The sequence below is a fragment of the Aquila chrysaetos genome, chromosome 1 (assembly GCF_900496995.4).
Source record: "Aquila chrysaetos chrysaetos chromosome 1, bAquChr1.4, whole genome shotgun sequence".
NCBI classification, from domain to species: domain Eukaryota; kingdom Metazoa; phylum Chordata; class Aves; order Accipitriformes; family Accipitridae; genus Aquila; species Aquila chrysaetos.
Genome location: NC_044004.1, coordinates 20,526,401 through 20,553,362, shown reverse-complemented (window position 1 = coordinate 20,553,362; position 26,962 = coordinate 20,526,401). Strand labels below are relative to the sequence as shown.

At 39.5% G+C, this 26,962-nt stretch overlaps 1 protein-coding gene across 3 annotated transcripts in view; it reads left to right on the top strand.

The window, feature by feature from the left end:
* Nucleotides 1–17,114, top strand: part of SEL1L3 (SEL1L family member 3) — a 37,010-nt gene extending 19,896 nt beyond the window's left edge. For all 3 annotated transcript variants that reach the window (XM_030008236.1, XM_041125013.1, XM_041125012.1), the window contains exons 14-24: nucleotides 1,084–1,146; nucleotides 3,345–3,521; nucleotides 5,160–5,287; nucleotides 5,962–6,045; nucleotides 8,459–8,549; nucleotides 8,659–8,743; nucleotides 10,899–11,008; nucleotides 12,305–12,432; nucleotides 14,179–14,281; nucleotides 14,376–14,448; nucleotides 15,840–17,114. In XM_030008236.1, the coding sequence (XP_029864096.1) occupies nucleotides 1,084–1,146; nucleotides 3,345–3,521; nucleotides 5,160–5,287; nucleotides 5,962–6,045; nucleotides 8,459–8,549; nucleotides 8,659–8,743; nucleotides 10,899–11,008; nucleotides 12,305–12,432; nucleotides 14,179–14,281; nucleotides 14,376–14,448; nucleotides 15,840–16,006 (1,209 nt within the window). In that variant the 3' untranslated portion in view covers nucleotides 16,007–17,114. The remainder of the gene's footprint in view (nucleotides 1–1,083; nucleotides 1,147–3,344; nucleotides 3,522–5,159; nucleotides 5,288–5,961; nucleotides 6,046–8,458; nucleotides 8,550–8,658; nucleotides 8,744–10,898; nucleotides 11,009–12,304; nucleotides 12,433–14,178; nucleotides 14,282–14,375; nucleotides 14,449–15,839) is intronic.
* The last annotated feature ends 9,848 nt before the right edge of the window (nucleotides 17,115–26,962 follow it).

Here is a 26,962-nt window from a genome sequence, read left to right as displayed (position 1 = left end):
CTTCCAAAAAATCGTTCCTATATCATGGATGTTTGTAAGTTATCTGTAGTGACACACTGTAAGAGTGTATACAAGTGCTTTTAGATTTACTCTGAAAATCAGTCAAGAGTTACAAAGCTAATGTTGATTTTTACCAGATATACACAAAAATTTTAAAAAGAGCAAGTTAAAAGCAGTCATGTCAGTTTGTTCCTAGCCAGATTCAGGATTAAAATACCACCTAAATTGTGGATCCTAATTTTTCCTAATGGCTTGTCACCTCAAAAATCTAACCAGCTAGTAGGCATAGGCCTTGATGTAGAGATGTAGGTGAAAGTTTGATCCTTTCTTAGAATGCTCTTTACTAGATCTGTGGGAATTTTTTTTTGAGTGGGAATTAAATAGCCTCTGCATGTAGTTAGTTCTTCCCTGCAAGAAGCAGTAGGCAGCAGAGGCTAAACTCAGACATAACCCCAGGTGAGTCAAATAAGTTGTATCAGCTAAGCGGTGTCACGCATAAGACATTCAACAGTACTAAAGGTTAGATACATTAGTAAAGAACCATTAGGTCTTCATCTCATTCCTTTGACAATGGAGGGCTGTTCTCTACAACATGCTTGCTTAAGTTTTGCTTGTGTTATTTTTGAGCACTCATAGTCTCTTTGACCCGTGTCTGGAATTAATTTATATGGGCATCATCAGCATAACATCTGTGTATATCCTCTGGAGACACTCTGACATCCTTTTTCAGGAAAGCTGAGAGCTCTTACTCATTGCCAAATCGTGAACAATCTATGCACCTTTGAATGCTATTCATTCTTCCTTAGTTGCCGAGAATTAAAGATCCGTGATATTGTTTACCCATAAAAATCACTTGGATTGACTGGTGAAATAATTTTTCCTAGGCTGAATCATTGAGATTTTGTAAAGCTGTGAATGAAGGATGAGCACGAAGCTGCTTTTTTTGTTGTAGCTGTTTAAAGCCAAATAACACCTAGTAAATAATAGTATCAATGTTAAATGCATCTTGAATGTGTATATGTGAATTTTCATTATGTATTCTTTATTTGTAAACAATGATTGTTTCACACATCTATTTCCTAGGGCCAAGGTGTGAAAAAGAATACAAAACTTGCTTTGGAACTGATGAAGAAAGCAGCAGCCAAGGTGAAATGTAATATTTCTTTGTAAAAGTCCTATACCAGGTGCTAATAATAATGAACTCTGATTTATATAAAATGCCTGTTACCATAATTCTGAGTAAATACTGATTGCTTCTCCCAGTGTCTTCACCATGAATGGTGAAAGTCTTATTTCCCCAAACTGAGAGACTAGACCACTCAAAATCAGCCAGAATGTCTATGGAAAAAAAAAAGAATTCTCTCTACTTACATCTTTTGGAACTTGATGATAGTTAAGTGACTTACAGAGTGAATAGTTGATCCAGGAGTATGTTTTTTCCTCATGTTCCTAAGCATTTTCTTCTAGACCATACTAAGTATGTTTTTTCATAGGAGTGCCTACCAGGCTCGAGCTTTTGACATGGTGATCTCTCCAGAGTCGGGTAGAAATAACAGCCATCTTTGAAAATCCATGCCAGCAGGCTTTGTTATAATAACAAAACATCTTTAAGTTGTAATGTGAATGAAAAAGAGTAAAGACCAAGGTCTGGATTGTACTTCTGCAGTCTACACTGAGTGATGGTGCATTCCTGCAGCACAAGAGCTGAATGCACAAGCATGGTGGCTTCCTGTCCCACCACCTGTGAGCTGTGGTGGTTTATGGCTAGTTCTCTCTGCTTAGAGTTAGGACTCCTCCAGGGGATGCTGGTGAGTGGAAAAAGACTATGTGCTCTCTCTGGCCAGCTCTTCTCTACTTCAGGGAGAAAACCTGGAGGTCCCAAAGCCTTCTGTTTTTTCCATAGCAGGGGGAAACATTGGCAGGCACCACAGAGAAGAGGAGCTTCACTCCATTTAATGATCTAGTAGTCATATTACCCAGGCCATGATCTGGTCCTTAGTATAAAAATGAGTACCTAGACCTTGAATACCTTCCTAGCTCTAGAACCAGAACCAGTTAAATGGCTGACAATGACAATAGGACTTCACTGCTAACCACCATCAGAAAAGAATTGTGCTAGTTCTATCATTCTTTTGAAACAGGAGAGACTACCTGTTCTACTGCCTGTTTGGGAAAGGCTTGAATAAACTGAGTGGCTTTCACAGTGTAATCAAAATTCTCTTGATTCAGGATCTGAGGAACAGATTCCAGGAAGTATCCTAGAGAGAACAATTTCCTTACTCTCCTTGAACTCAGATACTTATGGTTTTATGCTCCAGTGCACAACTTCTATACAAAAATAACACCATAATTATTGAAAAGTTTAACTGCTTTTGCATTTTAATGGGGTAAGTTAGTAACACTGTTTAAGTCTGAAAGGAAAAGGAATCCTTTTCCAGAGGGCCTTTGTAAGTGCTGGTGGTATGTAGTTCTTTCTACAGAGATTACAGAAGGAGACTGCAGTGTAGAAGCCAACAGTAGCAAGCAAATAACTTGTATTTGTGCACTGAAATTTTTTAGGCGGTTTTTACCTTATGTCACTGTTCTGGCATGGTTGCTGTTAAACATACATTATGAAATAGGAGTAAATAGCATGTTCACGTTTATTGGTACAGAGTAATTTGAACTGCTGGCATACTTCAGCCACCATGTGATCCACCAATTTATGCAAGGAGACAGTGACTCATTGCAATCAAAATAAAAACTGTCCTAGGAAGATTTTCTCCTCTTGATCCATAATTATTGATGCAAAGATGCAACTTAGTGATAGCATGTAGCACTATCTTAAGCAGATCTGTACGATGTTGGTCAAACACATTTTGAAACAACATCGCGAAGTTCTGTGTTCATTGCTTCCTATTTATTCTTAGGGAAATGTTCTAGTTTAAAATAAGTGGGGTTTTTGATTGCTAATCCTGTCAACCAGGTTCTGGAAGTTCACAAGAATAGGTGTCCCTTTTTGGTTTTGCAGAGGAAACAGGTGAAAAACAGTCACAGTTTGTTCTTGTCAACAAGTACAAATATGAATGCAGACATGGCTGAGACTCTATAGAATAAGACGACACTGGAGTCTTATTCCGTGCTCTCAGTATGAGGCCACAAGGAAGAATAGTGTGAAAAAAAGCCAGCAAACCTTTATATCCCTTAGTTCTAGATCAGTGTAATTTTGGCTGGATCCTTGTGCCAGGCACCTAGAATCTAGGCAAGGTCACGAGAGCACCCAAAGTCGAGCAGCAGGTTGGAATTGTGAAGTGACCCAAAGCAGAATCAAACATGTGACCTGACTGTTCTTCTCCTTTTCTAAGGGCTTGCCCCAGGCAGTGAATGGATTGGGATGGTATTACCACAATTTTAAAAGAGACTACAGAAAAGCAGCCGAACACTGGTTAATTGCTGAAGAATTGGGAAATCCAGATGCATCGTACAACCTTGGTGTCCTTTATTTAGATGGGATTTACCCTGGAGTACCTGGTAGAAATCAAGTGAGTAAATATTTAATAATACTATTTCTTACATTAAGGCCCAGTTTAGAAGATTTTGCTGCATTCTTGAGACTGCTGTGTTCACTCTGAGTCGGATTTTGATACCTTTTATCACAAAGAAGGGTGCTACTGGGGAATTCAGTCAGATTGCTTAGAGAGAGAGTTGTTACTCAAATACCTCAGTCATACTTATGTACGTGTGTTTGTGTTCCTTTAATTTAGAAGCAAAACAGGTGCAGGTTTAGCTCCAGGGACTGCCTCTGCGTTCCTCCTTCCAGTGACAGCAACCAGGATAGTGTGTGCTCTCACATCATGTGATCCTTTTGGTTTCTCTCAGTTTTAGATTGGAAAGTATATAGGAGAAGAATGCTTTCCACAATAGATGAAAGCAGCAGAACCTTGTCCCTGAACTTGTGAACACCTATGCTACATTCACATAGCTTCTGTGAACCTCAGAACTGTGGTGAAAGACCTTAAAGCCAGACTTGCAAATGTACCTATTTAATGCAGTCCTGGTAGACTGCGGTATTTTGGTTTGTCTTTCTGTGACATAGCCCATTTATTAACTTTTCTCATTGACATGTGCAAAATCAATTTTCCCCTAATAGGAACAGTCTACTTTGGTTATATTCCTTTTAATTAACTGGGTAGTTTATGACCAACAGCACAAACATAGTGAGGTAGGCTGTAATAAATGCAAGCAGACCTTGTGCTTGGAGCTGAAAGATGTTTCCAGTGTGGCCTGTGAGGTCTGAGATCTGGATATACTCCAGACGGTGAGCATTTCCGCTGCCAACAGCAGCAGTACTCGCCAACGCGTGCATTTGGCAAACACGTTTTCCTTCCCTGGGGACCAAAATACACATTTCAGAGTGGTCTGATTCTAAGTGTACATCTAGAAGTGCCCAGGTTTCTTTATTCACCAAAGCCACGGACAAGGAGAAGTACTTTATTATGGCTGTGAAGGATACTCTGAAGTCCATGGTCACTCACAGAAAACATGTATCAATGGTTAAAAATTTCCTGAAATAAATTATTTCAGGCTATATGGTGCTTTGGTTCACATTACAGATTACTGTTTCTGAGGGTAAAACATGGAGAGTCACACAGCCCTCTGGCTTCAGCAGCTCTGGCCCTGCCTGCTCGGCCTGTGTTATCTTTTATAAACCAGTTTCAGATGGTTGAGCACTGTGGTTGTGCACTGCTGGACACACTGAGCATTGCTGCTGTTCCCCAGCCTTCACTTAGGCATCGCCAGTGCAGAAATCCCATTCTGTGTCTCTTCTCCAGGATCCCTTATTAATCTCCCTACTAGTGAATAACTAATTTTACTTTCATCGGTGCACACAAGACTTGTATGCTACCAGGTGTTAGTCACACATTTAGACACTTTTCTATTTGACATTCCGTATATTACCAGAATGTATGTTTTTAAAAACCTTTTTCCAGCCTAAACAATTAAAAGTTAGAAGAAAGGAATTCATTTTCACCTAAGTACATTAGAAGTAGTTAAACTGGCTTGCCCTCATTAGCCAATTGCCTCTTCTAATTCATTTAATGAGACAAGACCTGGGAAACGGAACTCAATAAACTCAGTTAATAATGCAGAGTTGTTAACTGTGTCTTGTTTCTTCACAGACAGTTGCTGCACGCTATTTCTATAAAGCTGCCCAAGGAGGACATATAGAGGGGACTTTACGATGCTCTCTGTACTACATCACAGGAAATATGGAAGATTTCCCTAGAGATCCAGAAAAAGCTGTAATGTAAGGAATGAAACCATTTGTTAAAGGAAAATATATTTCTGGTGGGATTATTTTGATTATTCGTGACTTTTAAGTCCATACTCTAAATATGTTGTACTTCATGGTGCTTACCTCCGTGACAAAAGTTCTGCAGTTAAGTTTGATCCACATTAATATGTGTATTATTTAAATGACCAGTAGATTTTGAGAGATGCTGAGTACTTTAGGTACTTTTTTTCCCAGAACAACTCAGAGAGACTGTATCGAACAACTCTGAGAGGTTGTATCTAACAAAGCCACGCTTATTTGATTTTCAAGAAATATCAGGCTCCTGATGTGGTAGAACTGGTATTTTGCATGAAGAAAAAGGCAGATAATTAGTTATAGCACGTATTAACTTCTGTTTGTTTTCTTAAAAAAAAAAAAAAGAAAAAAAAGAAAAAAAGAAAGTAATTTTGCCAAGAAAAAACACAGGATGTCTCTGATATGCTTATGGAGATGAATGGACAAAATGTTCTCATTCAGTCAACAGTTACAAGACTGATGCAGCAATTACTGTGAAGTCCCATAGTTTGTCTTATGGAAGAAGTCAGAAGGTGATCCCTTATCCTTTTGTGTCCTTTGAGTCAGTGTGAGTTGGGATAACATTACTGGAGCACAGCTGTTCATTTTTTATTGTTCGTTCTTCCCTACAGCTGGGCAAAACACATTGCAGAGAAGAACGGCTACTTAGGTCATGTCATCAGAAAAGCTCTCAATGCTTATCTGGAACTTTCATGGTATGTTTGTTATGTTCTTTTCAAGTTTATTTTCTATTTTTCTCTTTCTTTATAGCATGATAAAATAAATAACATTGGGCCATCAACTCAAAAAACCACAAATAGCAGCACCACTGAAATCAGTAGCAAAACAGCCATTGACATAAAGTGAAGCAGTTGACCCGAGGCATAATTCAATAGTTCTGACAGAATCAAGTGAAAAAGAGGGAGTTTGTAGAGTGAAATAGTGTTGTATCTGCTGTCTGTGATTTTCATCCTGAGTACTGTAGTGTGTAATGTGCACTGAATTAGTCAGAGGAGTGCCCTTCACTTTTAATATTCCCTCTGTTCCAAAAACCATACTTTGCTTTCTCTCTTCTGTATAATTCCATGTCATGAGAACTCAGGCTGCTGGATTAGATTTGTTCTTTTTTTTGTATATAGTTAGTATTATCTTTTCTGTAAAGTATAATAGGAGGCTACAATATCCAATGAACCAACCAAAAGGTTTCAGAATAGCCTCCAGGTTAATGCTCCATTTTTGCAGCAACCTGTAGGCATGGACATCAGATACTGTATGTGCAGGCATCAGAGTGGCATACGTGATTAAGACAATGGCTCATTTAGTCCTGCAGCCTCCCCCTGCTAGTGCTTAATTAGTGCTTCAGGCTTAGGAGATCTACAAGAAACTGTCAGTGAACTGTTCTGGAGTAACCCATTCCTAGAAGTTGTTTCTTTTTATTCGGTCTGTCACAGACATTACTCCTGAGACTTGACCTCACTTTTCAACACTGAAAGACTCCTAGTCAATATTTTTGTAGGATGTTCTGATGTACAAGCTTGTGACTCTACCCAGCTCACTCTGCATACAGTCGCGTAAAAGTCCTGTGTATGTGACAGGTAGAGCATTAAGATCCCAGAAGGTCTGGTCTCAGCAGCTAGGAGGAAAAATCTGCTGGGAGTCCCACCTGAGGTGCCAGTGACTGGGAGTGTATGGGTAGTTACTTATAAATACTGGTCCTAGTCATCTCTGGTTTTAGGAGTATGTTCATGTTGAAATCTTTCCTTCTGAGTATTTCTTCATGTATCTTGCACAGGGGTAAATTGTTACACTGCCAAGCAGACCAAGTAATATGTGTTCCTCAGTCATTGGCATTAGCAGCCATGTGTTCTACACACCTGTTAGTCATGGTAGTTTGATCTTCAGAGACTGATTTAAAGGCCTTAAATGTAGTTTCTTTCTGAATTGCCCTTTGAGACTTAGGGATCAGAAGAACTGACTTCCAAGCATAGGTATCCTGAATTCCTCCTGTGGTGCCAGGTCTCCATTGTCCCAGATGTTTTTACAGGACAAGTACAAGGAAGAATTTGTAATCTTGCAGAAGCAGTTGGGAAACAGGAGGTTACACCTGCTAATTCTGTAAGGGCAACGGCTTTCACAATTTCGTTTAAAGTTTCTTTGCTTAAGCACCTGCTCTTGAAGTGAAATGCATATTTAGCCATTTTTAATTCCAGTTAAACAAACCATTGAACCCTGAAACTTGCCATGGTTTTAGCTTTGTGTTGTGGAGAAAATCATTGGAAGCATGACCCTTCAATAGGAAGCTTTAGTAAGAAAAAAGTACACCAAGTGGTTTTTTTGTCTTGTAATTTTAAAACCAAACACATGATTTTAAAGACTTCCTCTTAATTTTAATGCTTAGTCTTCATAATACCGAGTAGGTGAGTGATCGAGAACATGAAAGACATGCTCTCCTCTGGAATAATGAGTAATGGTGTACCACTGTACTGCAATACTGAACCGCTATACTGCAAATGCAAAATTAGCCTTTATTACTTGCTTTGCAGTCAGTGAGGTGCCTAGAGTCCATAGAGGGACTGAGACTGTTATTTTGTTCACACATTCAAATATAATGAGAGACAATTCCTGTTCCAAAGAGCCCATAGTCTAAAAAGACAAGACATATAAGTCGTAGAAGTAAAAGGGTAAAGCATACCAAAGAAGTACTCAGATGAATGTTTGACAGATACGTACACAGCTAAGTTAATATATGGATTTTTTTTTAAGTGGAGGAGGTAAGAGTCTTTTAAGAATGTTTTATCTGAAACATTTAAATAGATAATTTGGCTTAATATCAATTCAACTTTATTATCAGTCTTGCACTTAGAGTAAATGCACACTGAGGCCAATCTAGGTTCAATGCAAGACAGACAACACTGCAAATTCTTGAGATCCAGCATGGCTTGTTACACCAAGCATTGCCAGTAGATGTAGCTGTTGTATGGGTTTGCCAGCCTCCTGCTTTTAAACCTTGTACCAAAATTTTGCTCTTAGGTGATGTTATCGATTTATTTGGTGGCATTTTTTAACTATAACTAAAATGCATGTTATTTTTGTTAGTTTTTTCACTATTTTTTTTTTATCTAACGTTAGGCATGAAGCTCTGCTGCATTACGTTTTAGCAGCTGAAACTGGGATTGAAGTGTCACAGTCAAATTTAGCACACATCTGTGAAGAAAGACCAGTAAGTAAATGTATTCACAACTCATTATCCTGAAACGAACACTTGTTAATAATAATGTGATCCTAATCTCTTCTCTGTGATATGAATAGGTCAATTATTTTCTTTCCAGGACCTTGCAACGAAATACCTAGCAACCGATTGTGTTTGGAGATACTACAATTTCTCTGTTTCTCAAGTCAATGCACCATCATTTGGTATGTATAAGGAATTCTTTCTGAATTTTAATTTTACCTTTTTTTTTAATTTCAAAACCTACGTTTGTTACAACTTCTATGTGAGTGAGCAAGTTGAGGGAAGAGTAATCCCTGCTTATCATACATTTTCTTTTTAGTGTTTTGACAGGAATTTAAGTGGGGAAAAAAGGTATTTTAAGAGTTGTGTTTCAGCACAAGTTTTGTGAGAATTTCCTTTTTATGGCATAAAATGGATAAAATTTGAATAAAATAAAATAAAAAAGCTACGCTGTGAGAAGGGGCTAGATATTTAAGAGCCTGAGCAATTGACTCAAGGGTTAAGGAAAAAAAAATATCAGTAGACTTTAGGAGCTCATGCTGTTTATTTTATCAAAGAGAAAAAGCAAAAGCAAATATACTTCCATATCATAATTGAGTCATGAGACTAAGGCTAAAGGATTCCTTATCTAATTTACTATGAATTTTTCTGTTAGGGTACAGAGTTTATCAACATTAGCACAGCTCACCTGGGGGAGCTAAAGGGTTCTCTGTTAAAAGAAAGAAATAAAAAGAAGGTTTACTTACATATAAGTTACATTCCTCTGGCCTTAAATTTTACTACATCTGTAACTTTAATGACTAAATCATTTTGGTGCCTTTGTAAGTTATTCAATATTTGAAAACATTGATCTGATTGTCTCACAAGAAGGTTTAAGCAGGTGCTTTGTAATATGCATGTGGAAAAGTGGAGTGTAAAAATAATTCAAACTATTCATTTAAATACACAGCAGCGCAGAAACTGAATACCACATTGATACAGCCTGAAGCCACAGGAGCTCACAAACCCTGTCAGCTTTCATGAGGTGTTTGTAGATGCCTTAGCAAGGTGCAGTTGGTTGACCCTTTGGGAGATCCACTGGTACAATCTTACATTAAAGAAGCTTCTGAAGGTCAAACTCATGGGGTGAGACTGCGATTCCGTTCAAGGAAAGGAGAGAAGACTTGCTGGGTTCAATAAGGGAAGGATTTTATTACTTCATCTCTTCCTCACATGAGTAACATAAGGGGAGTTTTATCTCAGACCCCTCTCTGCAGTAGTGGAGGATCAAATCCCCAGTGTAGGACCTGGGATGGAGAGTCTAACCCTGGCAGCAGATATTTCCAGGGCTACGTTATCAGTGCAATGCAGGGTGAGCTCAAGGCCACTGCCTGTTGCGGGAGTGCTCCGTGGGCCAGGGCTGGAATGACACAGTTGGTGTGGTTGAGGGGAACTCTCTTCCTGATGATTCACTACAGCGTTCATGGCCTTCCACTCTGCATCTGTGCCAGCCCATCCACATAGTCTTTCTGCCTTTGCTGTTGGAGCAGTGACTGACTTGCTTCCTGGAAGAGCTCTGCTATAGTCCACTGTAAAAACTGGTGGGATTTCTAGGGAGCTGCCATAGAAGCACAAGGCAAGGTATAGAACTGTTTCAGACCATTTGGGGAAAACTTAGGTGAGATAAGTGTAGACACGGTCATGGGAGTTTTTAAACTCTTTAGCATAGATTAGTGCAATGTCATGCTTACTCCCATCTGGGTTAATGCCCCCTCTGTTGGTGCATTTCATTACTGTGCAGTTATCACAGAAAGATGTTTGTAAAATATTTGCTGGGCATTGCTTCCTTCTAGACCAGGAAAATTCTATACCTACCGTTGTCCTGGGTTGGGCTGGGTTTGAAACTAATGAAATTATCACCAGCAAAGTTCTGTAACTTTTGGGATGGGTTCAGCCACCATAGTGACAGGTACAGAACAAACACTTAGTGTGTTTTTAAGTCTCATCAAGTTAGTAGGGCTAGCCTGAATAATAAGGCTACAGGTTGCCCAAAGACAGATTCAGCAAGTGAAGAAGGAATGCAGTATAAAGTCTCCAAATCTCTGTTTTTGTGAAAGTAGCAATATCATTCACTAAATTCATTAAAGAGAAACCATGAGAAATTTCATCCAGGATAAATATTTCCAGTGGGCAGGCTGATGTAAAGTAGTCACGGAGACAATCAGAGAGAAAGAGTACCTTTTTTTTTTAACATGGTGCTTTAAATAGAATTACTATTAACTTCTCCATCACAGTAATAGTTGGTTAATTCTATTTCTACAAATACTCTAAACAATCTGCTACTGGTTTCTTCTGCAGCTTATTTGAAGATGGGTGATTTCTACTACTATGGTTACCAGAACCAGACTAAAGACCTTGAGCTCTCAATGCGGATGTACGCACAAGCTGCATTAGAGGGCGATTCACAGGTGGGTCTGCCATTGTAACATGTTTATAAAACACCAGAGTTTAGAAAAATCTGAGGATCTATTGGAGACTTGTTATTCTGCTTGGCTACATCTGCACTGAAGAAACCTGCTAGAATAAGTTATAATTATTTCAAAATACCTTGTGAGTCAGTCGTTGCTGTTTCATGATGACAGAAGGTACACTTAGGATAGATGGACGGTCCTAGGATTAGGCTGTTTTGAAAGCTGATTGTGAATGGCCTAATTCAGTGCTACTTTACCCAGGCACAATTGATTCTGTTGTGACCTTGGTATTTTTGCTGCTGCAAGGGGAAGAATTAATAGACTGCTGAGTTGTATTCCAGTCCTAGCCTCTGCTGTTTTAGGATATAAACAAGAAGACTGGCCCCTCTCCCTTGGTATCTTGAGTGAATCATAGGGTGAATTTTGTTCCGTCTACCAACAAAAGCTTAATCTTAAAATGCTTTATAATTAAAAGATACACCATATCACATTACCAAAGACATGCAGTGTTTCAACGCTGTCTCCTGCCCTCAGACCCTCCTGAATTGTCCTGGGTGCAATATTCTGTTCTCCCTGTCCCTATGACAATGTCGCCAGACAATATCTTGTATGTAAATTTATTAGAGGGAGCACAGTTGGGTTCTGTTTTGAGGATATTGGGACAAAACATTACTGTTTAACTAGCAAGGAAAGAAGAGATGCATGAGCAGTTACTTTAAAGTATGAAAGCCAAACTGATGGGGAATCCTGTAATACGTCTCCCATGTGTTCATCGTCATGGCTCTGAAGAGACATAGGGATGCCTAAGACTTGTCCAAGCAGTCAAAACTGTAAGATGAAGGACTTAAATTGTCTGGAGGAAATTTCTGCTTTCCATTTAGCTATTCAGATTTCTGTTGATCTGTAGAGCTATGTGGAGGGGAATTAAACGGTAACAGAACTGGAATCCATTTCTGCTTTCAGTCTGTGTTTCCCTAGTAGATAAAAAATTACAGTTTGATATGGTGGCTGTGTTTAAAGAGCAACTAAAAATGAGAAAGCTCAGATCTTTTTCCAGATGATTTCTAAGAAAACGGTGTCACAAGTGAATGCTAATTCTTTTGCATTTTCAGTATTTACCTCGGTATATGGTTAGGAGAAAAGGCTCATAATTATTCAGTGAAGATGACTTTATACTAAATCACTTTATAGAAGAAGGTTATAATTATTTAGATACTTGATGCTTACAGTAGACCTTAAATATGCATATGAAAATTTAATGGTTAAAAAGTGTGTATGCTTTTTTATTGTTAGGGTTTCTTTAATTTGGCCCTTGTCATAGAAGAGGGCAACTCCATACCTTCCTACATTCTGGATCACTTGGAAATTGATCGGGCTTTGCATTCTAGTAATACATCACTTCTTCAGGAACTTTATTACAGGTGAGTCTTTCTTCCCCTTCATCAGCATCTTCTGTTTTTCCATATGAGTAGCATTTACTCTGGAGAAGAGCAACTCCCGTAATTATTAACTTCGTTCACTTGTATGATTTAAGGCAGGTTAAGGTCAACATGCTTGAAATGCTTAAATTACCTAAATATATTTCAGCTTATGCCTATTAGAGACCTGATTGTATGTGCTTATCTGAAATAGCAGGAACTGGATTTAATGGTCCAGGAGATCTTTTCCAATCTGATACATTTAAGTTCCTAAGTTAGGCACTGACGATTTGTATAGAGTCCAAAACAATCTTTTAGTGATAAATATAGCATAATTTAATAAGGAACTTAAAAGTATGTAACTGGGATTATGGCAGTCCTTCCTATTTATTCTGCAAAGATGTTCCAGCCTGGCACAGATGTTGTGGCACAGAATATTAGATATGAGAAGGTTACAGGTCTGCTGCCTGAACTGCCTGTGCCAGCACTGTTCATGCACAAACCACCTAGAGACCTCTGGTTCCAGTACAGAACTTAGGTTTCCTTTACCTGGGTAAAGCAGCATGTGTTGGAAAACACAGTGGGAATGGGAAGCTTACACAATATTTGGTGAATTTGTGGAATTGCCTTTGAGATATTTAAAGGAGGAGCTAACAGTTAATACACGAGGCTGTGAACCGAGTGGTTTATTTTCTGTTTAGATACTGAGTGTTGTGGGACCCAAAAAAAAAGGCGGAGATGATATCAACATTAAAACCTCATTCGTTGATTCACCAACAGTCCACTGAAATTGTTCTTCATTGCAGTTAGCCTGAACTTGTACCCTAAATTACCTCCACTCCACATGAAATTACCAGTCAGATAAACAGGGCTTCTGGACCAGTTGGTCCATCTGGGATTGTAAGCTTGAGCCCAAATTCTGCCTTCACTTGTGCTGAATCCATCTGCTTTGCAGTGAGAGTAACTCCAGAGTTGACAGTGCTGCAGGGTTTTCCTATTGTCATGCACTTCTGTCCAGAAGGGCACGTACTTTTTTTTTTTTTAATATATGTATAAAATATATAAATCATATAATTCTATACAAAAATATATATTTACATATACATTTTTATATAAAAACATTTTATATATTTATATATACACACCCCACCCCCACTCACCCCTCCCTCCTCAGCTTGGTAGAAGAGAATCAATTTTAGCTTAAAATAAGTGCCTGTGATTTAGCTGTCTAAACTCCCTTAGTAGGTGAAAGTTACTCAGCTCACCCCCCAACAGATGCCTCGTAGCTAGTCAGCTAAAGCACTCTTCAAGCTCTGACTGCATTGTGTAGTACTCCATTGTCTCCAAAGGGGGTTTAGGCACCAGCATCCTGCATAGGCAACTAAATTTTGTACATCTAATCTTAAATCAAGTCCTACTGCTGTTGACTCACATTAGTTAGAACAAAGTATCTTGGGTATGACCTTGTACTGTGACTGCTTGGCAAGGGTAACCTGTATGCTTAGACCCGTTGTTGACTAGTAAGAAAATAAAAAATACACTCCTAGAGTAAGGTATTCTGTGCTTAATGAGGTTAATCTGGTATTTCTGCGAATTTTTACTTCACCATCTGTGAGATAGTGACAATACTATCTGCTTGTTTTTCTGGGTTACTGAGGTTCGCTGCAAACCCATCTGAGATTCCCAGATGACAGATGCCACAAAATGGTAGAGGAGGACTAATTAGTTGTTTTAATCTTCTTCTTGTAGATGCTGGAATAATAGTAACCAAGAATCAATTAGTCCATGCTCATTAGCATTGCTTTATTTTTACATGAGAGTTTTCTGGAACAATATTTTACAATCTACTCTGGTATGTATTGCTCCTTTGGTACATGCACAGTTCATTTGGAGCACTACCTTGGCTTTGCACTGCTCTAATTATGTTTTTAAACTTACTGTCACAGATCTACTTCATGGGAACCTTTCTCCTATCTATTCTGGTTGCATTTGCAGTGCAGTATTTTCAGGCTTTATCTGGTAAGTATTTGTCACAGTAAAACCGAAGAAAGAGGAGTGATCTTTTTATTTCAGTAAAACCTTCAAAAATAAAAGCAGGAATTCTAGCTTTGGTAGAGGTACCTCTGAACAGCAGTTTCTTTGACACACAAGTTATTTTTTGATCATTGAAAAGGGGTGGATGAAGCAAGGCATAGGTTTAAACCTGTTGGTTTGCGGAGAATTTCCTTTGATAAAGGAGACTCTTAATAAAAACATTAAATGTAGGAGATTATGACTGGAAATAAGAGATTATTTCCCACCTCAACCTGTGGTGGTGTTAGAGTAATTATATGGCTTTGATTTTATATGTTGTCACCGCAATATGCAACTCTTCAAGCTCTGACTGCATTGTGTAGTACTCCATTGTCTCCATGAGTATGCAATGAGACTGTGTTCTTTGTTTCATATGACTGGATCCATTCAGATATAAGGTGGGAGAAAAGTGAGGTTCAGAGAGCTGGTACATCGGAGTAATTTAGGAGGCGGCAGTTCAGCCTCTTCAGACCAGTAACAGAATCAGTAAATACATTCAGTCAGCACTTGGAGACTCCTTCTGTCCTAAACTAGGAAGGTTTGCTCTGTGTTCTCTTTTCTGATGGGACAGAGAATATTAAGGGACAGAAAACCAAGTGCCAGACTTCAGTCTGTTAAAACTCCCATTATTTTTTTACCATATTGAAAGAGATATCAGAGACAAAGCTACATTGCTCAGGAAAGGGGAAAAAAAAACCTGCCATCACATGCAAAAATAATGAGTCATCATTTAAAAAGCATTGCCAGCTTCAACCAAGTGTTTCACTTCAAATCGCAAAACAGGGTCTTGATTGGGAAGTTGCAAAATTAATATTACCAGTTGTGAAAAGCATTTCTTCCACTAAGTATATTTTCTTATGTTGTGGTTTAACCCCAGTAGGCAGCTTAAGCCTATGTCAGAAAATACTGTTTTCTGACATATGTCTGTAATGAAATACAGAAAAAATTACTTTCCACATTGACAACTTACACCTATAGGGAATAGTATTTAAAAAAAAAACCAAAACACCATTAAATATAAAAAGATTATTTGAATTTTTAATTCTTAGATAGCATTTAAGACATGTAGCTGTGAATAATATGCTGACTATGGAAATAATTCTGAAACCCTGCTTTCTTTTCTTACTAGCTATAATTTATGTAACTTGGGAATCATACTACATATGTACAAAGTATATAGTTAAAGTTACAGATACTCTTCTTTCAATATTTCCTAACCTTTGAGTATTATCTTTTATATGTGATTTTATATCCACATAATATTTAAATATTGATGAATAGACTTCCTAGACACAGCGGGGTCTTTTTTAATTATTTCTTTTGACGTTTTTCCGAAGCCCATAATTCTCCTGGAGCAAGATCAGAACCATCGTCAGATGAACCTTCTTCCTCAGGGAATAGCAACGAGGATGCTACCAGACTAGTACAGCAAGATGAATCTACTTTTTCAAACAATTTATCACAACAGGAGTCAAACCCTCAGAATCCTCTTGTTACAAGCTGAAGTGTAGTTTTCTTAAGGTTGATGTCCCATTGGGAAGATGGGATGTAAACAACTACAGATCTAAGAACTGGCAACCCACCCTATTAGTGGCATTAATAAGGCAGTCCAACAGCCAAAATTGTAGGGAAATTCACTGATCTTATTTCTCCACTATAGAGAAAAAACATCCCTATAATTTAATACTCCAAACAGATAATGCAGATTATCTCACTATACCCAACACATGATCCTACTGTATTTCATTGAAGGACTGGAAGAAAATACGCAAAGTCTTTGCCTAATTGAAGAATGACCAAACCTCCTACCGGTTTTGATGAAGAAGTTTTACATATCTAATATTTTATTAAATTGCCTTTACTGCATTTTTACTGGTGAAGTTACCAGAGTTTTCCAAGTTGGAAGCATGGAAATTACATAAAAGTGAAACCCAGTCACCAGCACTTTCCAAGTTCCATGGCACACCAGCCAGGACTTTGGTACATGCAGTGATAACAATTAGTTCTTTGGCATTTTGTATTCCATCCTAACTCTTTGATGCAAAATGTGTTTTGTTTGGAAAGAAAAACACCAGGAAGATTTGCAATATGATCATAACATAGTAGTTCTGCTGACTCACCCTTGGTCAAAGTTTCACAAGTGTCAGCTGTTTGCTGGTGGACACAACAAAATGTTTCCTGTCCTGCCAAGAGCCACTGATGAGAGAAAGTAGCTTCCCTAATGGATAAATAAAAGAATATTTAAGTGTGAACAGGTGACACAAAGTGAATGAACAATTTATTTTTGGTTTCTTCCATAGATAACATTGGCAAGGATTTATTTCATGTTCATGTCTAAAGACACCTATTTAAGTGACATTTTATTTGATAAATGTTGGAGGGGATACATGAATAACAAGTATGGAGTGCAAATGCCTTCTGTCTGATTTAAAGCTGTCTGGTAAGCAGCTGTAGGAAATGTCTGACCTTTAAAGCAGGTGTGGATGCACCTCTGCAAAATGATGTAGATCACAGACTATAAATTGCATCAATCTATGCATTATTGAGGGTTAAATCCACTCTCCTTGCACTACATTATTTACTCTTGTAAATAAAAATATTTTTCTAATTCAGCTTGTATGTGGAGGATTTTTTTTTTTAAAGCACCTGTCAGATGAAATAGTATCTTACTGTTGCAAATTCCTAAGAACATTATTTAGGTGTGTGTTTTCTTAGTTTCAAATAGGACAATCAATCCTTGCTTTCTTTGGGGAATACAGTATTCTCACAGAGCAGACCTGGAAGAATTTTGGTTTGTTTTTCAATCGAGCCATGGGAGATTTCAGTAAGAAAGGAATGAATTAAAAGGAAAAAAAACCTCCAACCTTCAAGACAGATTAGTATATACATATATATATACACACACATGTATTATCAGGGTATGTTTCACTTCCAGAAAACTGAAAATTCAAAAGTGTTCAGAGAAGCATTGATGCTTCAAGGCAGCAGTTCCATTGAGTAAGCAGGGGGGAAAAAACCCAGATGGTGAAGCTCTTCCCCCTCCTGCCCTGCTCTCCAGCCATATAATCAGAAAGTGAATTAAGTGTGCCACATTACTGAGTTTTTCATTTATTTGAACAAGACAAGTGCAAAGAATACTTTTTGTTCTTAGTACAGATGTATATACATACTGGGTTCTTTTTATGTACAGCTAAGTATTACAAAGGAGCTTCACTTTTACATACTAAACTGTTGTTGACTTGCACAGGTTATATGCTGTTCTTTTGGTATCTGTTGCAAATGGACCACCAGCATTTTTGAGTCTGAGTTGCAAAAACTTGTGCAGCTAAATTTGATTATATCAAATTCCTTAACACAAATTTATGGATATTTCAAGAATTCGCTCACCTTTACTTTTATTACCTAATAAAAGAAAACAGTGTGCATTTGTATTAGAACTAGGGCAGGTTTAGATGGTAAACCCAGAAGTATTGCAGGAAGTCAAGCATAGCCATTGAGGACAAGTAGACAATTGTCACAACATAGGCATGATGTTAGGTACCAAATGGCCTATACAGTTAGATGGTCACAAAAAACTAATTTGGACATGCATATGGCAAATCTTGCTTGTAGTAAGCTCTATGTGCAAGATGTATTTTACTACATGTGCCAGATGTAGCAAAATTGAAGCCCCTAGTGAAATATTAATCCCATGGGAGTTTGTCAGTGGCAGCATGATTGCAACCCATGTGTTGAAATCATGGGGTTCTTAGAGCAGCAGTGGTTTAGGTTGTGTACATATGGGTCAGAGTTGAGTGTTAGCAGTCGGGCTGACTACATTTTCCTCTCCAAAGTAAGCCCATGTTCTCAACTTTAACTAACTTGAGGAGGTTTGCCAGAAAGATGATTTCACATCTGTGTTTCAGAAGACAGTTGCTGAAGCTCCAATATATTTCTTGACACCAGCCATTAATAGTTAGGTCTTTGTTTATTGTTATCTATTACATCAGAAGTTCTACCAACGTATATTTAAAGTATGTTAAGGTAAGCAACTCTTCGCAATAAACTGGCAATACTTAGGGCTGAAATAATAATAGTTACATTATCATCCTTCACTTCTTACAAGATCTAGGGGGCTATCATTTGACAACCTAGAGAATCAAACAATTCCCACAAAGCAAGAGGGGATGGTTAGTTAAGCAAAGAAGCTACATAGTTGTACTACATCCACAAGGAATTAAAAAAAAAAAAAAGAAAAAAAAAGGTTGCTGCGTCAAAGTGCTATGAAAAAAAGTGAGAATTAGAATTATTTTTCATAAATTGAAACAAGACCACTGAAGTTTATAGTTTCTGCAGCCCATGCTGAGTGGTCGGGATGGGAGCAAGGAAATAATAAATCACAAGTATAGAGCTAAAATGCTGCTTGTTTATACACATTTCATAGAAGCCCAGCCATCTGAAGAACACAGGTAGTGCTTAAGGCAGTATGAGTGATGGCCATTTTTCTCTTTCTCCCTTGGTTCAGCCCAGAATCATCTTCAGCAACTAAATTAGAGACAACAAAGAATTTCAGAGTGGTTATTTACAAAATAGGTGCCCAATTATAAAAAAAATTATGCAGTTTAAACCAACTAAGTGAACAGATGTGTGTTACAGCAAGTGACAAGGGAGAGAAGTTATTACATACAATATATCAAAGTCCTATGAAAAAAGTGAGAATCAGATACCAACTACAGATTGGGAAAGGGAGGGAGGTGAAGATAAGCTCAAAAAAAAAAAAAAAAAAGTCAATGTTGAGTAGCTCCGAGTGGTTAATAACTTTATGGTTATGTAGTAGGTGATTCAAACCAGTTATACAAAATTTGCAACTATGCTGAAAAGTTTGTTCAGCTTTGAATTACGTAGCAAGGTAGTACCACAACAGACCTGAATGTGGGCATCCTTATGTGGGTGACTTTGTGACCACTGCATGGTGCTGCTTCCCAGTCCAAACAGTGGTGAACATTACCTCCCAATGTACAGGCATGACTGCGTGCTTAATGTTGTATATTAACACATGTTGAAAAGTCATGTGTTATAGGAATTTTATTCAGTGATAAAGGGGCCAACACATGGGAATCAGTCCCGGCATACTGATTATGTATTATAAGCATACCTTCTGTCACAACTCTTGTATTCCCATTTGAGCTACTGGGAAAGCATAGATGGTCTTTAAAAACATGTGGGAAACATGGATTATCTGTGAAGAGATTTGTTTTATAGCAGATTCTTGTCTGTGTAAGCTGTCCCCATTGACTAATGGACTATGACATTTAACACTGGCGGACTGTTGACCCTTATCCTAGATGAAATGCAGCACAAAGGTACAAAACAGGTTGAATAAGCTTTGGCTGAGGAATTCCACCCACACACCTTCTCCTCTCTCCCATAAATGCATGACTGCATTAAAAGACTGCGATGTAGAAAGAGAACAGAAGTGAAAGAAAAAGCTGGAATTTTTGAAAAACAAGCCCAAGTGTAAGGAAGCTAAAGAATGACAAGGGGAGTCTGAACATGGAGCAAATTCCTGTGCTGTCTTCCGAGATCTAGGTGACAGGAGCAATCCTGAATAATCAACAGAATATTGTAAATGAAGAAAAAGCAGCTACTGGTATATAAATGTGCTGGAAATGCATCACAGCTTGGATGTTTACAAAAAGACCTAATTCCTATGCCAAAAGGCCAAATTATTATTTAAAGTAAAAAAAAGTAACAGTCTATGCCTAAATTACAAGGTATCTGTGTTAAAAAGCAGCTGCATACAGGTAAGTGAGCATCAAAACCAGAAGAGATTGGGAGTAATGAGTAAACAAAATGGAAAGGAAAAGATCACTTGCATAATTACAGTACCTGCTTACGTTACAGTAAGCATTAGATGTGTTTGGAAAAAAACAAAACAAACCAAACAAACAAAGCCCACCAAAACCAAACAAAAAAACCCCAATCACTTGCAGTAGATTAGATATTCTGAAGCATTGAGGTCCCAAACTTAAATTGCACCAGTGCTATGTCCTCAATGACTTAAGGGACTTGAGTTGTTTAGTAAGTGCTATCAGATACCCAGCCACCTTGGGCATCTTAATAACCCCTTAGAAGAAAACTGGCTGCAACAGGTTTGTTTATTACTCTGTGTTTGGTGATCTTTCCTCTCTGCTAACGTATTCCTTGACCTTGCCTGCCTGCCTACCTCCCTGGTTCATGGTTTTTTTGATTCCTGTTGTTCTCCTTCATCTGTCCACGTTGACCTTTCCTTAATCGCTCATCCTTCTAGATAGCTCCTAATACTGAGCATTGCTATTTGCTCTTATCAGTTCTGCCAGGTGAACAGGAAAAAGCGCAAGTCCATTAGCAGAGCCTAGCACCGTTTTATGACGGTCTGCCAAAGTAGGAACCGAGATACCTGCACAGCATTCGCTATCTGTTCATTATGGCATGGCTTGAGTCATGGATTTACACAGCAAGTATCTTTAATTGTGCCAGTCAGAAGCAAATCTTCCTGGCTAGATTTGTATTACTAAGCTAACGAAGGCCCAGCTCTGCTATCTGGCTGTGAGCAGTCAAACTCTTCCTGGGAATCCGGCTGTCTGGTGCACTGCTTGTTGGGACCAGTCCTGGTCCATAAAACCCCCAAAGGGTGCCCGGCCGTTGTCTAGGAGGATTCTACTTAAATGGGCTCAAGTTAGGCCAGGAAGCACACCACGAAGTAGCCGAGATGATCGGGAGCCAGCGCCCAAGCGTCTCCTTCAGGCCTTTAGGTCAATTGTGCAGACGAAGTGACTGCTGGCCTCTCTTACGGGCTGTGAGACTCCATTCCACTCCCAGGCAACTACTGTGAGATCAGTCCCCCTGATGTCACCAGCCTGTGTACCAAGGTGTGCCTTCCAGCGCTCCGAACGTGTTCAGAGCCGTTTTGAAGGCTTGCTTTCTGGAGAGCAGTGTGCTCAGCAGGTGTTTGTAGACCACGGGACAGCCTTTCCAAAACATGCCGGTACTGCCCTACTGGAACGATAAATCAGTCTCCACTCATGCTTTGCCTTGTTCCAGGAGGACCAAAGAGTAGTTTTCCCCTTCTGCTCTGCAGAGTTGTTTAGTGGCAATAACGCTGACCCTGCCTCCTTGTCCCCTGTCAACTCTGCTCTTCTACCCAGCTGGCAAGGTTTAGAGGCTCACATCTGCTCATTGGCATTGCATTGGTCTTCGAAGCCAGCTCCAGTTGCACGTGGACAGCTCTTCTGATTTCATTTTCGAGTCGACCACAGCATGCTAGTCCCGGAAAACAAGTTAACCATTTCAATTCTGTTGGTTACAATACCAATAGGGGAAATCCAGATACCTCTACTCTGATAAAAATAGCCTAGAGGTTTCTACATTAAACAAATATGAGAAGTTGTGGAGGGTCAGAAAGCTTTCCTCTAGATATTTTTAAATCTTTACTGCTCAGCTGTGTCTGATCCCAAGCAACAATAAGTTAATATATTAAAATCACCGGCAGCCTTCAGAAGCACCAATAGGCCAATATTTAGGAGTCAATTTACCGACCTGAAAAGCCACCATAAAATAGAGACATGAATCCAAATATTCCATAGCCTAGAGAGATTCTGGCCACATTCTTCAGATACCCAAATCAGACTAACAGAATTAAAAGTGATCATCTACACTCATTAAAAGCACATAGATGTCCTTAGCGAGGCTGAAATCCCCAGCAGAAGTGACATCCATGCAGAGGTAACCGCGGCAAGTGCAGATGCGACCTGGGAGACTCCTGGGGCCAGGGTCCCGAGGCAGTCTGGCAGCAGTGCTGCTGCACAGCCTGTTTCTCGGTCTCTCCTAAGGCAAACTCTTCTATCCCATGTGGCACTGCATTAGTGTGCTCTGCAAACATACCCTCTGTGCCTTTCCAGTGTTAAAAGGAGACAGAAAGCTTCACTTTTTCATATCTCATGTATCCAGTGATAATACAGAGGAGATCCTTGGCGCCTGGATACTATCAGCACCACACGGGTTTACGCAGAGGAACAGCATGTGACAGAGTCACTTACGCTGATGCTGATATCAGGGATAGGAAACACCTTGTTCAGCATTTTGAGTAATAAAATACCTATGCACCTTTCTGAGAAAGCTTTATTACCCCGTGTGCTAATTCAATTAGCAAAAGGGGGAGGAAGGGGGAAAAAAAAAAAAAAAAAAAAAACAGGCTACCCTCCAAAGCCCTATCTCATGCCTGTTTGTACCTTGTGACCCAATACCATTACCCTGGGAATATTTAGATTCTCTTGTGATGCATTAACTGCTGGTTAAGGGTATGTGCATAAAATAAAATCCCTCTTTCAGCTGGAGTAATTTTTATGGTCGTAAGTCTGCCTATAAAAACCATAACAGGTAAATTCCCCAGGCACCCACCTACCTTACCACCACTTGCAGATGAAAGCAGAAATTTAGATATTTACCCACCTCTTTGCGTACCTGCCTTGTATAATTCCAGAGCTATTTGAAGTGGTGAAGGTGGGAGGCTGGGTTTAATAAAGGCCCCTTCTGCAAATACATGAAGATGCATACAATCGATTCTTTCACTGAATCCAATAAAAGGATTTTCTTTGAAACATTTGAAAGATTGTGCTAGTGTTAACAACTACACACCTAGGACAAAGAGAAGTTCAGCTTATGAGGTGCAACTTTTGAAGGTACACAGTATCAATGCTACTTAACTGAAGAATAATTCATCGAACAACTCTTAGATATTTGTCTCACCCTTGATTGCCTCCACACAGGTCATGCTTTAACGCCAGCCGGCAACTAAGCACCACGCAGCTGCTCGCTCACTCCCCTCCATGGAATGGGGGAGAGAATAAGAAGAGTAAAAGTGACAAAACTCATGGGTTGGAATAAAGACAGTTTAATAGGTAAAGCAAAAAGCTGCACACCCAAGCAAAGCAAAACAAGGAATTCATTCCTTACTTGCCATCGGCAGGCAGGTGTTCAGCCATCTCCAGGAAAGCAGGGCTCCATCACGCGTAACGGTGACTTGGGAAGACAAACGCCATCACTCCGAACGTTCCCCCTTTCCTTCTTCTTCCCCCAGCTTTTATTGCTGAGCACGACGTCATATAGTGTGGGATATCCCTTTGGTCAGCTGGGGTCAGCTGTCCCCGCTGTGTCCCCTCCCAACTCCTTGTGCCCCCCCAGCCTGCTCCCTGGTGGGGTGGGGTGAGAAGCAGAAAAGGCCTGGACTCTGTGTGAGCACTGCTCAGCAGTAACGAAAACATCCCTGTGTTATCAACACTGTCTTCAGCACAAATCCAGAACATAGCCCATATTAGCTACTATGAGGAAAATTAACCGTATCCCAGCCAAAACCAGCACAACACACAAAACCATCATGCCAGAGTCTGGTGCTTTAAGTTGAGGCTAGCTGAAAAAGAAAGCCATTTTTGTTTGGCTGTGAATAAATTGAAGCAAGGGAAAAGAAGAAGAGAGAAGGACACACACAAAAAAAAAAAACCCAAACCCCACAATCACTGGAGTCCTGAGAGTCTTCCAAAGCCTTTTACAGTCTTCATTACTCTTCTATCCAGAAAAAAAGAACAGTTCTCTGGGTCTTTACTGCAGTTCTCTGATAAATACAGTGACTTTGTGTACAACACACAGAAGGGCTTGGAATATTCTCCTGGAAGCGTATGTGTAGCACAAGTCAAGACAGATTAGTTCAAGGATGATTCATCAGGGTAGTTCCTTGCATGGGCTATCCCAGGTGCTATCAGCAAGTTAACCTCTACTTGCTCTTCAGCGCAGAGATAACTGTCCCTTTTCAGCCAGCAGTCCTGGGCAAAGGTCCAGACAGCAATAGCACTTGAACCCTGCTCAGGTTTATAAGCTATGTTAGATCGCTGATGTTGAGTGGTAATGCCACAGGGAGCAGCAAAGAGTCTGAACACGCATAATTGGTCTGGAGCATGGCTGGACTGTGATATGGGGCTTGTACCCTGTAAACTTTCCATACTGTTGGCCTCACCATAGTTTCTGTCCCATCAGCCCCAACATATATCTCAACCACTCGAGGCTCGTCCGTGCTGACGTACTTTTACTCACACACAGGTGAAGTAAATTCATGAGGTGCATAATCTACATTGCAAGACAAATTTATTTTATCTCCATCAGATTAAGAACACTGAGTCACTGTTGCAGTGTCTTCCTTCAAGGCTTCTGCTTGCTAGAAGCAAACTTAAGAGCGTGTCCTCAGGATTTGTGTCTCACCAATAAAAAGTAATGAAATAGATTGTTCCCTTGGACATTTGACTTCCAGATGAAATATTGCACACATTCCACAGGACAGTTTCTGATAGAAATGGGTTATTTTGCAGAAAGACTGGACTTTTTACCACTACACAAATAAAACCATGCTCCAGAGCAATTCCTCTCACCATAGAAAGAAATATCACATGACTGTCCTTGTGTTTTATCACAGAAAACTGAATTACTCTGCTAGACTTGACTGTAAATATGAACCTTTGCAGAAATCTTTTTCCTATTCAAAGACCATGGGAGAAAAGCCCACAGGCCACTCACAAGTGTGAGTATTCAGGAGCTAAAGGGCAAATTTGGGAGCTGAATGTCCCATTTCATTGAAAATTAATATTTCTAACAGTTTCTTCCACACAAAGATAACACTCAGGTAGTCAATTTTTATCAATTCAGAGTAGGTAAATTCTCAGTCCAAGCCCTTTCCTGCCTTACAAACTGGAATTTAGACACCTAATTTTTGTTGACATCTGCAATTATAAGCCCCCAAATCCTTTGAAGTATATTTTGCATAATTTGCTCCAGCACTCTTTAAGACTCAGAGAAATGGCAATAAGGAACTCAAAACTCAGAGATATTTGTGGTACATATTTCTGACTATCTTTGATTACAGCTTCTGGTTACTGTAAATGACAAAAACCTGTCTGTGTGGAGGTGCCCCAGTGCCCAGCATGTCCAAGAACCTGCTACTCTACTGCTGCCTTTTGTACATATATATGTATATATGTAAACAAAAAATATAAGATGTATACCTAATGCACTGACAGGGCTGTGTGATTATACTACTGTCTTTGTATACAAAGGCAGCTTTTTTATTATTAAAACCAGCTTGGTGACTGGAGAACCTATCCAGGATGAAACAACACTCAACAGCCCCTTAGTCCAAGGAGATTCATGTCTACATCTCTGACTCCACAGAAAACTGCCCTGCCCCTACAAATCATTGATACATCACAGAGAAATGTGAAAGTCCTGTCAACATCACTTGTATTTGTGCTGCAGGAGATATGAATGGGAGCTTTGCTTATGGACTAGATATGTTATGAAGCCTTCTCCGGAGTTGTTTTACACTCCAGTGCTATTCTAACCCAGAGACAGCATTTTGGGTACTGCTGGTATTCATGAGCATTTTCTCTGTTGCTACCTAGTCCTTGGGAAACCACTACAGGGCTAAGATTTCTACAGGTGGCTACATGCAGAACCATCAGCTCGCTGAAGGTGCCAAGGGGATGTGCAAGGCTGCCCAGCCTAGCAGCCACCTCACACATGGCTGCAGCAGGATGACTCCCCACCTTTGGGGGTTTGGGTTTTTTTTGGTTGATTGGGGGTTTTTTGGGTTTTTTGGGGGGGCGGTTCTTTACTGGTGGTGCCTGATCTGGGACACATGCACCTAATGCTCTTCCCAAAAGACTACCAGGAAAAAAAGAAGCCACCACCTGCCTGTTACACCAATAGCTCCTAAATTCAGCAATCTAAATTCCTATCTCTTTTCTGCTTAAAGCTTTTGAGCCAGCCCTAGGCTGGAGACACCCAGGCTAGCTCGCAGTAAGATCAAGTCCCTGAAGCACCTCACATCATCGTGGAAGTGACAATCCACGCACAGAGTATTGCCATGCAGTATGTAGACTATGCCACTTGTAGGTAGTACTGGAGCTGCCTGTTACTAGGCTGGAGGATCTCAGCATCACATTGCACTAACCCTGACCTTGTCATCCTCTCCAAAGGATTGCTTCCCTTGCCATGTAGTGGTTCCTCTCCCAGCTGTCTAACTTTCCTTCCTTTACACAAAGGTGTTCAAACACCTGAAGCTAGGCAGTGTAATGCCAAAAATTGTGGTGCTCCCGCTTTCCTTCCAGAACAGGAGGTCTGCTGCTCAAGGCAAAGCAGAACAGGTAGGATTTTTGCTATATTAAACACTGTATTGCCTCACAAACTTGAATTAACCATAATGTAGTGTTTGTCAACTCCATTTTGTTTCTGTAATCCAGTATTCTGCATACATTTTTAGTGAAAAGACTTTCAGGTAGTAAATAACAGGTTATGATCCTCCAGTGTGTCAAGACCTTTACTACAGTAATATTTTCTGCACATTTATGTTGGTGTGTAATTTGTTTAGAAGAATAGCATCAGTAAGTGACTATCTGAT